At 47.4% G+C, this 12,378-nt stretch overlaps 1 protein-coding gene across 6 annotated transcripts in view; it reads right to left on the bottom strand.

Annotated features, from left to right (window-relative positions):
- The window catches only part of PRRC2C (proline rich coiled-coil 2C), a 92,091-nt gene that overhangs the window by 64,842 nt on the left and 14,871 nt on the right, over window positions 1–12,378 (bottom strand). For all 6 annotated transcript variants that reach the window (XM_070940904.1, XM_070940907.1, XM_070940905.1 and 3 more), the window contains exons 2-4: window positions 11,685–11,836; window positions 10,322–10,499; window positions 2,605–2,717 (exon numbers count right to left, since the gene is read on the bottom strand). In XM_070940904.1, coding sequence (XP_070797005.1) covers window positions 2,605–2,717; window positions 10,322–10,499; window positions 11,685–11,799 — 406 coding nt within the window. In that variant the 5' untranslated portion in view covers window positions 11,800–11,836. The remainder of the gene's footprint in view (window positions 1–2,604; window positions 2,718–10,321; window positions 10,500–11,684; window positions 11,837–12,378) is intronic.

Here is a 12,378-nt window from a genome sequence, read left to right as displayed (position 1 = left end):
GGTTTTGAATTTTAACTGGGGGTTGATGTATCTTTAAAACTTATCCCTTTCTCAGAACCATTTCCTCTGATTTAGAGCCCCCATATCGACTCTTCTTGCTTATATAGTCAGTCAGTTCATAGAACAAAGAATTAACTCGATCAGTTTGCAAAGAAAAATCCAGTTGTTGCATTTCAATTAATTGTGTGAAAACCTCTGCCAAATCTGCTTTATCCTCAGAAACCTCGTAGGGCTGGTCAGTTTCTTCTTCTTTCTGCTCCAAATTATATTTTTGAAGAGATCTATCAGTTAATTCCAAAAGGGCAGGAAGAAAGTTTGAAGATTCTTGAGGATCAGCCAGTTCCAGCTTCTCTGTTTTGGTCGAAATGTCTCCTACATTGTCATTGTGCTTTCCTTCAAAAACATCCTCAGTTGCTTTTATATCCTCCACCAGTTCTATAAATTTTTGTTCTATGATTGCTGTTAGGTTATTAATAATTACAATTTGGTTATTCATGGCTTCCTTTATAAATTCTGCAAAGTCTCTAAAAAAAAAACCTCCTGGCTCTGTGATTCAGTTCTCTGTGTCATTTCTGACGCCATTAGAGAGCCTCCCCCACTTTCAGAAACTTCTTCCCTGGAAGCCATATTATTTTAAAAGAATTTTTCTTTTCACAACCATAAAGTCTCTTGAGCAGCTTTCTCAGATTTATTTGTAGTTTATCAAGCAAGATAGTCTTTTCTAGACCCAGCTCCCAAATCCAGCAGTTTAAATCCAGTCTCTGAGCACAAGTCTATTAACAAGCACTTTCATGCCCACAACGAAGATGCCATTTCCAGCTCCAGCTCAGCAAAATCAAATAAAAACAATGTATCCTAGGAGTTAAGTATATACTTGCAAAAGCTTGCTCTCCTGCTTCCGTTCTGTCTGCTTTTTGAAATCAATTAATCTTCTTCTTGAGAGCAGAGTCGGTCGCCGGGGTCTGGCTCCGTTTGAACGGAGTCGCCACGGATCCAGAGCTTCAGTGGGCTGAACGGGGAGCTCTCACCCTCCAAGCCCCTGGAATTACTCCAGGGGCTCCCGGGGAGCTCTACCCTCGCCCACCGGCTCTCCTCTCCTTCTTCTCCCGAAGGAGAGGTTTTTAAGCCGTCTGACAGCTGATTAGCGCTGTCAGAATGGCTCCAACGGAATCGCGGAGCTGGCGGTCCAAGAAGACTGTCCGCGATGCCGGCGGTGCCAACCGGAAGTCCTAAAATTTCCATTTAAAAAGGGGAAAAACTTAGGTCAGGCCAGCTTGATGAAATAAGAACGTCTTGAGCGCACGACGGAAGGTATGCAGATCCGGGATCCTCCGTATCTCCGGGCGGAGCTCGTTCCAGATAGTAGGTGCCCCCACAAAGAAGGCTCTCCCCCTGGGGGCCGCCAGTCGACATTGTTTGGCAGACGGCACCCGGAGGAGCCCCTCTCTATGGGAGCATACTGGTCGGTGGGAGGCTATTGGTGGTAGCAGGCGGTCCCGTAAATAACCAGATCCTAAGCCATGGAGCACTCTAAAGGTGATAACCAAGACTTTGAAGCACACCCAGAAGACCACCGGGAGCCAGTGCAGCTCGCGCAGGAGAGGTGTTACATGGGAGCGCCATGTCGCTCCCATTACCACTCGCGCGGCCGCACTCTGCGCCAGTTGGAGCCTCTGAGTGCTCCTCAAGGGGAGCCCCATGTAGAGAGTGTTACAATAGTCCAGACGGGAGGTGATGAGGGCATGAGTGACCGTGCGTAGGGAGTCCCGATCTAGAAAGGGACGCAACTGGCGGATCAGGCGAACCTGATGAAAAATCCTCCCGGTCATGTCCGTCAAGTGCTCTTAGAAAAAGCAAGTACAAAGCAAAATGAGGGAATGAAGTTATCTCTTAATTCCCTCCTTCTCCACGGAAACTCCCACCAGAGTAACTCACTGGTCTGAGGTTCCAAGCTTCTTTTCTCTCTCCCACAGTGCAACATACTCCCCAGCCAAATTGGCCACCTAATCTTCCCAGTGTTTTCCTTCTTCTCAGATACTGCCATCAATGTCCTTGGCCCTTTTCTTCCTGGTTTCTATTTCCAAACTACTTCTGTCAGGAACATACTTTGATCAGGCACAGACCTTCCAAAACCAGATCTGTGCTCATACTAGCATTTTGGTGTAATCCCCCCAAAAAAACAATTTTCATGAACAATCAATCAGTGGATCAACTTGCCTCCAGAAGTTGTAAATGCTCCAACACTTCAAGTTTTTAAGAAGAGACTGGATAACCATTTGTCTGAAGTGGCGTAGGGTATCCTGCCTAAGCAGGGGGTTGGACTAGAAGACCTCATTGTCCCTTCCAACTCTATTATTCTAAACTTCTAATACTACCTTCTCATCCTTTAATACAGTAGTCTCTCCTAAGTTTTCCTTCAGAAGGCAACTCCTACATACTTGAAACTTTCAAAGCTATGCACCATCTTTCACCAAAGAATAATGATCCTACTACATCTCTAAGATTACCCAAATAAACAAGAAAATGAAAGAAATGATGAGTCTTAGAAAAGTGCAGTACAGAATTACTGGCTCAGCTAGACTGGCCCATCTTTCCTTCACTTACCATCACCCTGTCCACTCTGTTTGGTATTTGCCCAGGATTTGACAACAGGAGGAGGAGCTTCTGGAGGAGCAGGAACTGCAGGTTTTGGCTGCACCTGTGGTACTTCTGCTTGTCTAAAAGCAAGAGAAATTTGAAAATGCCTGAGACAAAATGGCTAACATAATGACTGCAAACCATATTTTAATGAAGAATTCAAAATTTCAAATCATTAAAGAAAGCTTTTATGATAAGAGCATAACAACTTATATGAACACAGACACATTTATGAATGCAGCTGTCAGGTTTCAAGCTGCCTTTACTCTAGTGCTGACAGCAGTTCCCAATAGTTCTCCTAGTAGAATTTATATCAACAATCTTATTTCAAAAGCTTTAATACAAAATAAAAGGGAAGAACTTCAAGAAAGCTTATCAAGATTTGCATGAAATAGTTTGTATCATATAATTTTTTAACTATATGAGACAAACTGTTCTTAGCATAAAAAGGGATAACATCTAATTTAAATTTGCATTCATTTATTTTTTCATAGTGGAAGTGAACAAACTTATAAAGCAAACAAAAAATTATCTGATGCTGCCACAAAATCTAGTAAATTTAATCAAAGATGAAATACTCCAGAACGGACGTTGCTTACCTGAACATCCCTTCTCGACGCGCAGCTGGAGAATCCAAAGCTTCGGGTTGTTCAGTAGTTGATAGCCTACACTGAGTGTGTTCCTTTAAGAGATTTCTCTTCAGACACGCCCACTTGCTCAACAGAGTCCCAGTTTTGTTCACGAAGTAAGGAGCAGTAGAGCGTCAGGAAGGAATGTCCAGCAGCCAAGCTGGGTGGGTTGGATTCTCCAGCTGCGCGTCGAGAAGGGACGTTCAGGTAAGCAACGTCCGTTCTCCAACGCGCAGCTTGGAGAATCCAAAGCTTCGGGATTTACCCAAGCAAGTTCAGACAGGGAGGGAACCCGGCTGCTGTACGTCGTCTGAAGAGTTGCATACAGCTTGGAGCACCCGGCGGCCGAAGGATGCCTCCGCCGAGGCAAAGGAATCCACCTTGTAGTGCCTGATGAAGGGATTCAAGGATGACCAGGTGGCCGCTCTGCAGATGTCAGAGATGGAGGCATTAGTGGCCCAGGCGGCCGTTGTGGCGGCGCTCCTGGTAGAATGTGGAAGAATCCTCTGCGGAATTGGTCTATTCCGAGCTGAATAAGCCTTGGAGATGCAGGACTTAATCCACCTCCCAATGGTTGTGGAGGATACCTTCTGGCCCATGGAGGAGGGCAGAAAGGAAACGAAGAGCGATTCTGATTTCCGGAAATGCTGTGTTCGTTTAATATACCTGCGCAGGGCCCGTCGGACATCTAGCAGGTGCCAGTCTGCTTCCCGAGGATGTCGAGGATCGGGGCAGAAGTCCGGAAGGATTAATTCCTGGGCTCGATGGAATGTGGAATTTACTTTAGGCAGGAATGAGGGATCTAGTCTTAGTACCACGCGATTTGCATGGAAGACACAAAGGTCGCTTCTCACCGACAGTGCAGCTAGTTCGGATACACGGCGAGCCGAAGTAATCGCGACCAGAAACGCCACCTTAAGAGACAGAAAGCGGAGGCTGATGGAGGCGAGAGGCTCAAATGGAGGGTGCATGAGGGCCTGAAGGACCAGAGTCAAATCCCAGGTCGGGTATCGATGTATCACAGGAGGGCGCAGGTTGGATGCCCCTCGCAGAAAGTCGCGAATCGTCGGGTCCTGGGAGAGAGGAAGCTTTGCAGAAGTTGAAAGGACCGTACTAAGTGCAGCAACTTGGCGACGAAGAGTGTTGGGCGCAAGGTGCTTGTCCATGCCCCGCTGAAGGAATCCCAGCACTTCGGGGACAGAAGCAGACGTTGGATCCAGGTGGGATTTAGCACACCAGGAGCAGAAGGAGTTCCAGGTTGCGTTATAAATGCGGCATGTTGACGGCCGTCTTGACGCCTGAATCGTGGGGATCGCATTGCTAGGCACGTTGGCTCGCCTTAGCAAGATCCGTTCAAGCGCCAGGCGGTCAACTGCAACCACTGCGGGTCTGGGTGCAGAATGACCCCCTGGCTGAGAACGATCCTGTCCCCTGGAATCCTCCACGGCCGTGCCACCGACAGGTCCACCAGATCCGCAAACCAGGACCTCCGAGGCCAGTGGGGTGCGACCAGAACGACGTCTGCCCTCTCTGCTATTATCCTGCGGATCAGACGAGGAAGGAGCGGTAGAGGGGGAAAGGCATAGAGGAGACCCCTGGGCCAGGGAGAGGCGAGGGCGTCGACTCCCTCCGCCTGAGGGCACTGGTACCGGGTGAAGAACCTGGGTAGGTGAGTGTTGTCGCGGCTGGCAAATAGATCGATCAGAGGCGTGCCGAATCTGCGGACGATCTCGGCGAACAGATCTGGGTGAAGTCGCCACTCGGCGTGGTCCAAGTGTTGCCTGCTGAGCCAGTCCGCTGTGATGTTCGTGGTCCCGGCGATGTGCTCCGCCACAAGGGACAGGACGTGCGTCTCCGCCCAGATCAGCAGTAGGGTCGTTTCCTCCATCAATGGACCCGAGCGAGTCCCCCCCTGGCGGTTCACGTGCGCCTTTGCTGTTACATTGTCCGTGCGTATCAGGACATGGTGCCCTGACACAATCTGCTGGAACCGTTGGAGGGAGAGGCGGATCGCACGGAGTTCCAACCAATTGATCTCGTTTAGGCTCTCCTCTGCTGACCACGTTCCCTGGGCAACGTGGGATAAAAGATGACCTCCCCATCCCGTCAGGCTGGCGTCCGTTGTCACTACCAGGCGCTGTAGATTCTGGAAGTAGCTGCCCTGATGTAGGCTCTGGGAGGACCACCAGAGGAGAGACCTTGAGACCTCTGGCGGGAGGGAAACTAGTGTGGGAGAGTTGCTCCTCCTGGCTCTCTGAAAGGGGAGGAGGAACCACTGGAGCTGGCGCGAATGGAATCTCGCCCAAGGGACGACAGACAGGCAGGAAATCATTTTGCCGAGCAGGCGGGACAGGAGCAGCAAGGTCACCTTCCGAGAGGAGAGGACCTGTGATGTTAATGACTGGAGACTGGAACGCCGGTCCGTTGACAGGAACACCTGGCCCCTTACGGAATCTATTATTGTCCCTAGGTGAAGGATGCAAGTAGTGGGCTGCAGTTGGCTCTTCGGAATGTTGAGGGAGAAGCCATGATGACGAAGGCAGCGACACACCACTTCTAGGTCTCGGGATGCCCGGGCCGGAGAAGGGGAGAGCACTAGGATATCGTCCAAGTAGCAGTGGAGGCGGACCGGATGTTGACGTAGATGGGCCGCCACTGCTGCCAGGAGCTTTGTAAAGGTCCTTGGGGCGGAGGAGAGGCCGAAGGGCATTGCTCTGTATTGGTAATGCCTGTTGTTGTAGGCAAAGCGTAGGAAACGACGATGGGACAGTCGTATGGGTACGTGGAGGTACGCTTCTTTCAAATCGATAGAGGTCATCCAGTCCGATGGTCGAATGGAAGCCAGAATTGATCGGAGGGACTCCATTTTGAACTGATGATATACTATAAATTCGTTCAGCCTCTTGAGGTCTAGGATGCCCCTGTGACCCCCGGATGATTTGGGGACCAGGAAGAAAATTGAATAGAAGCCGGTCCCGCGATGATGGTGGGGAACCGGTTCGATGGCTTGGATTTGAAGCAGGTGATGGATTTCTGCCTCCATTAGCTGGCGCTTGTCCAGGTTGGGAGAAATAGGGCATTGGACAAAGTGTGAGGGAGGTCTGGAGCGGAACTCCAGGGTAAGGCCAAGACGGATTGTTTGGAGCACCCAGGCGTCCGACGTCGAGATCTCCCACTGGGGAAGAAAATGAGTCAGACGGCCGCCAATGGGAAGATGGATGTAGTCACTTCCCTCTTCTAAAGGTACGGGAGCCCGTACCTCGAAATGGCCGTTTGGGCGCTGGGGCCTTTCGACCACGGTCTCTGAAGGCGGGTCTATCGAAGGAACGGTCGAATCCTTGAGAATAGGGTCTTGAGGAGAAGGACCCCGAAGGGCCGGAGTCGTTCCGAAAAGGCTGCCTGGTGAAGTAGGATGATGGTCTACGATCTGCCCTCTTATATGAGGATGGCATCACCTTCCGTTTATCCTTGTCCTCGACAAGGATGGGGTCTAAGGCCTCTCCAAAAAGACGGGAACCCTTATATGGAGTTGAAGCGAGGCGCCACCTAGACTTGGCATCGGCTCTCCAATTTGTAAGCCATAATAGACGGCGAGATGTGACGGACGACACCAGGGCGCGCGAAGCGAACTTCGCGGCATTGAGCGAAGCGTCCGCCGTATATTCAGTAGCCGCCACCAGTTTGTTGACGTCTTGGCGGAGGCGTGAATCCGCCGGGGGAAGGCGCTCGTGAAGTTGGCGGAGCCAGATTAAGCAGGCACGGCTGAAGAAGGAAGCTGAGGTGGCTGCCCTAACCGCCCAGGCGGCCGCATTGTGAGTACGTCGGAAGTTAAACTCAGCTTTTCGGTCCTCTGAGCGCAAACCGTCGGCGACGTCGTTGGAAATTACAGAGGAAGCCGTCAGATTGGCCACTGGCGCGTCTACAGTCGGTAACTGAAGGAGATCTTGGAGACTAGGCGCCGAACAATAAAGTTTTTTGTCTAGCCCCGAAGGAGCGGGCAAGGATGAGGGTGTGGTCCAGGATCGTTGGACCACCTCAGAAAAAAGCTGTGGACACGGAATAAAGTCCGCTTGCGCCTTAGGTGCCGTAAACAAGGCCTCATGTTGTTGAGAGGAACCGGGCTGATCAACTTGAGAGACTGGGTCAGCCATATTTGTGGCCAACTTGGCCTTGCGCAGGAGCGATTTGAATAACGAGGGTCTAAAGAGCCCAGAGAAGGCTGGCTTTTCGGGTGGCATATCTGCATCATCAGATAAATCCATATCCGACGGGTCGCACTCTCCCTCCTCCGAGGACGACTCCTCGTGGTGACCATGGTCCAGATACAGCTCGGACTCATGCGTCATAGCCTGATACTGGGTAGGGACCTGTTGAGGGTCCCGGGCCAGAGGAGGAGGAGGAAAACGTGGCTGAGGCCAGGCTCCATATGGTGCAGCCCGTTGAGAAGTCGCTGCCAGTGTTCTGGAAACCGTGTCAGAGATGATCCGCTGAATATCATACTGAGAAGGTGGAGGAGCTGCCTCCGTGGCGCGCAAGCCTGCCGCCGTGGGAGTAAAGGTCGCCTCCGGCTGAGACCGTCGAGGAAGAATGGCAGTGCACGAGAGGTCCACGGGCTCCATGCAGTGAGTCGATAACGCCTCAGGGAAAACTTCCATGTTTGGCGATGGAAACAACGGTTGCGAAGGTTGTTGAGGAGCCTGATGGACGGGCTGGACCGTAGCTTCGACAACGGGCGAGAGTGGCGTAGGTAAGTGTGCGAAAACAGCTTGTGCTGACTGGTTGCGCGCTTTCTCGAACTGGCGCTCCAGAGCCTTGTGTCTCCTGGAGGCGTCCTTGTCTGCAGCTGATGAGTGCTTTGTCTTTTTAGAGCGTGGAGCAGCCGATGAAGATGAATGTGAAGCGCGTTTACGGGACCGTTTACATTGCTTGGCCTGGTCGTGAATGCGCTCGGGAGAGCTGTTGTCCTCCAGATCGGATGAGAGAACACGTTCAGCCATGTTGTAACCTTTCCTTTTCCTTTTTTTTTTTTTTTTTTTTTGTTTAGAAGGGAGGAAGATGAAGATTCAGTAAGTATTTAATTTGTTGATTATTAGCCCTTTTATTTTTAATTTAATTTTATTTTTATTTTTTTATTTTTTTATTTATTTATTTATTTATTTTTTTTTTAAACAGGAAACAGTTGAAGAACTACTGAGTAAATGAAGATAGCCCAGGGCTAGCAGGTAAGACTTTTCTTCTAATTTTATTTTAGAAGTAGAGGCTGGGGGGAGGAATTTGGGGGGGGTATGGAAGCTGTGCAACTAGCCGATTGCTCCAAAGAGACAGGCTAGTAGGTCCCCCAATGCTTGCAGTCAGAAGACCGGCCTCTGCAACTCACTGCGCCTGCGTGAGGCTGTCACCAGGCAGAATTTGACAGCCGTTAGAAATCCCCTCTTGTCAGGCAGAGAAAATGGCGCCAAACAGGGCTTGCAGAGCGAGGGCGACAGAAGGAATGGGGGGGGCTGTTCGCGTCAGGAAGAGACCTTGTGGGGGGAGGAGGAAGGCCAAGGGGCGCGAGCTGCGCTGATCGCAGCTCCCAGCGCTGAGGCGAATAGGAGGAAAAGGCGCGCGCTTTGAAAGGCAGTCCAAGCGACGACGCCTAGAGCCCTTAGAAAGGTTGCAAGCCGAGAGAGAAAACAGCCGAAGGCTCAGAAGCGCTTCCCCGGCTGTCTAGATTGATGGGAGAGCGCTCCGGCGATGAAGGGGCGCACGTGGGGCGCTCCGGCGCTCGAGGATCGCTCCGGCGACGAGGCGTCTGTGGGGGAGGAGGCTGCAGCGATCCCTGCGATGGCGACGGCGTGCGATCACTCAGAAGTGATCCAAACGCCAGGAAGCCCTCAGGACAATTAAGGGAGAGGGAGAGAGACGCCGCTGAGCATAGGGCGTCAATCTCCAGCCGCCAAGGTGAAGTTTAGTCCAGACGGTGAGGGCGGCAATTTAAAGAGGGCAGTCAATATGCAAGTGTCAGGCAGATGGGAAGAAACTGACAGCTTGCCTGAAGCAGCAGGCAGACTCACCACCGGCAATTATAGAAAGGAGAGGACTGGAATTGGAGAATCCAAAGTTTCTGGAACAGTTCAGATAGTAATCAGAGAAATTTTCAGACAGTGTCACAGGCTCAACTGAGTGAACTAAACTGGGACTCTGTTGAGCAAGTGGGCGTGTCTGAAGAGAAATCTCTTAAAGGAACACACTCAGTGTAGGCTATCAACTACTGAACAACCCGAAGCTTTGGATTCTCCAAGCTGCGCGTTGGAGAATGGGCTCTTATCAATGCTTCAAAAGATACAATCCTTCTCATATCTGCACAATCTGGTGTCCATTTATAAAAATTATTGATGAGGGTTCTTTTATAATTACTTATTTGACATGACAGGGCTTCTCTGTTTTCATTCATCATACCCTGTATTAGCAGGCTGCGTAGTTCATTGAGCTCTTTTATATGCAGACATTATTATAATCGTGTCTATTTCCCAAATGGGGATGAGAATCAAATTGAGGGTTTTGATTTTTACTCCAAGAAAATACAGGTAATAAATTATCAGAAAACTAAAGTGCTAGTATTTGCATGAAATTCTTTAAAATTTATAATTAATGTTATTACTAATTAATTAATAATGGGCCTTGTGAAGAGTCAGCAGCTGCCCTTCCTCGGCAGGAGGAAGTTGATGGTGAAGGTCAGCTGGGGGGCAGAAGAGAAAGGCAGAAGTGGAGGCAGGATAGCCAAAAGTTGAGATATGGGAGGGAGTTAGGGAGATGGAAGAATTGAGATATATGTTGCAGTTGTAAATTTAGGCAGGTTGCCAAGCATCCAAATTCTTATCATGTGATTGCAGGGATGCCACACTTCAAGGACCAACCATAACTACTATTGGTTCATTGCTATTGTAACTTCAAGTGGTCAGTGAATGAATGGTTGTTAAGCAAGGACTACCTGTAGTGTTCTTTAAGACTCCTGCAGCATATGCTAAAATGTTTTATTAACAACAGGAAGGATGATTTGTAGTGCAACTTACTTTTCTTCCTCATGTTGTTCTTGTTTAGAAGCCCAACCTGTGCCATCCTTAGGCACAATGTTTATATTGGGATCATTGCCTTTGTTTTCTGCTTTAAGACTAGGGAGGTTAGCTGGAGGGGGCATTCTCCGTGAAACAGCAACTTTCCCAAGACTTTGTAATCCATGACGAGTTGCAACTATGCAAAAAAATAATTGTAAACTGTTAATATACATTCATGTTTCTACTCATCCTTATTTTTCTTGAAAAAAAATTCCTGGCAAAATACTATTAAAAATTATATTTCTGGACACTGAAAAACTAAGAATAAATTCCTGCCCGCTCACTTACTTGCAAATGGTGAAGGGGAAAAATATACCATATTTTTCGTTCCATAAGACGCATTTCCACCCCCCCCAAAAAGATGGATGGTGCTGGTCCTTTGGTGAATAGCAGCTGGGCTGCGGCAGCAGGGTTTGTTTACAGTGCTGAACCCCGCCTCTTCTGTCTTTGCCATTGCCCGCCTCTTCTGTCTCTTTTCCGCAGTACAGAGCTGTACAGGAGCTGGCACTTGAGAGGACACACTCTCAGGCTCCGCCTGATTTTTTTTTCTTGTTTTCCTCCTCTAAACCTAGCTGCTTCTTATGGTCAGGTGCGTCTTATAGAGCGAAAAATACGGTAACTCTTGGTTTCCAAATTAATATAGGGACAAGTGAATATAGCATGTTAAATATCTGATTATTCTTCTGTAGTCTTATTTTAAAAATAGTAAACAATACAAAACATCATTAAAGTCTAATATCTAATGTTGAGCTATAAGATTTATAGAGAGAACCTTTTTCCTAAATCAAGTATAAATTAGTTCTATTTTTGCTTATTGCTCTTTTAAAGAGCAGCAACTATGAAAGGAATTGTGCAATTCTTTTTCCCTTCTTTGCTTATGGAGCTTGTATTCACTGTGAATTTGTTGCTCAAGTACACATTTGATTATGGATGTAAAGTGTTTTTCATTAAAATATTCATAACAATGAACAATGTAATAAAATAAAATTTATACAAATCAAATACAAATATTTAAGAGATGACAGATGAAATCCATGGCCAGATAATCTGGCAAATAATACCAGATTATCAAAAGACAAAGCACACTGGTATTTACATACAATCTTGCCAGAAGGCTTTTTAGAAATAGTTCTTTTAGTATCATTATTTAAAAATATCTGAATATTAACTATAAAACTGTCAGGCATGTAAATTAATAAAGGTAACTAGGATGCAAAATTGAAAATCTGAAGTAAAAATGCCTTAATGATATTTCTGCACAAAATAAAATTACAACCAACCAAGTAAATTGGTAGGAAATGTTTAGTTTTAACTAATATACCTGTAGTTTTCTGTGTTTCCAGAGCCTTTCCTTTATATGTATTGAATAAACTAAGTGTTGCATACTTTGTTTTCCCGTCCTTTGCTTTTGTGCTCTGGCTTGACTTCTCAGACATTTCAGTTCATCGAGTCTGGAATCTCCTTGCTCACCCACTGAAAAGGAACAATAAACTAAATAGTCAAAACAATAAAAAAAAGACTCATCCGTGCAACAGATGTAATTATCAAGAGAATTGGGATATTCAGAATGTAGTGCAGCTGTGCTCCACAAAAAACTCTGTGGTAGCTTTCCAATATATGAAATAGCACAACAAATACTGAAACTGTTAAGTGTGTTCCAGAAATCCTGTTAAAAATCTGATTTTTAGTAATAATAAGACAAATATCAAAATTTAAATGTATTAAAGAGATGGGATAATCTAAAATGAATGCTACTAATATGCTCCAAGTAACTTTGTGCTTGATCCCATCTAAATTCATGCATATGGAGTAGTTAACATTAAGATTTATACATCAAAGTTCAGATAATCAAACTCTCTACAGATATAGTCATTTCTTAGACCAGGTATCAATCTTTGAGGCCAGGGGGTCAGCAAGTTATTGTCCACAACTACATCTGGCTCATCCCCTGCTTTTACATGATCTGCAGCTAAGAACTGGATGGAAAAGAGGGTAGCAGATCACCAACCCTGAGC

The sequence above is a fragment of the Pituophis catenifer genome, unplaced genomic scaffold, assembly GCF_029215685.1.
Source record: "Pituophis catenifer annectens isolate HBS135680 unplaced genomic scaffold, rPitCat1.0.hap2 SCAF_3, whole genome shotgun sequence".
NCBI classification, from domain to species: domain Eukaryota; kingdom Metazoa; phylum Chordata; class Lepidosauria; order Squamata; family Colubridae; genus Pituophis; species Pituophis catenifer.
This window is presented reverse-complemented; position numbering and strand designations above follow the sequence as displayed.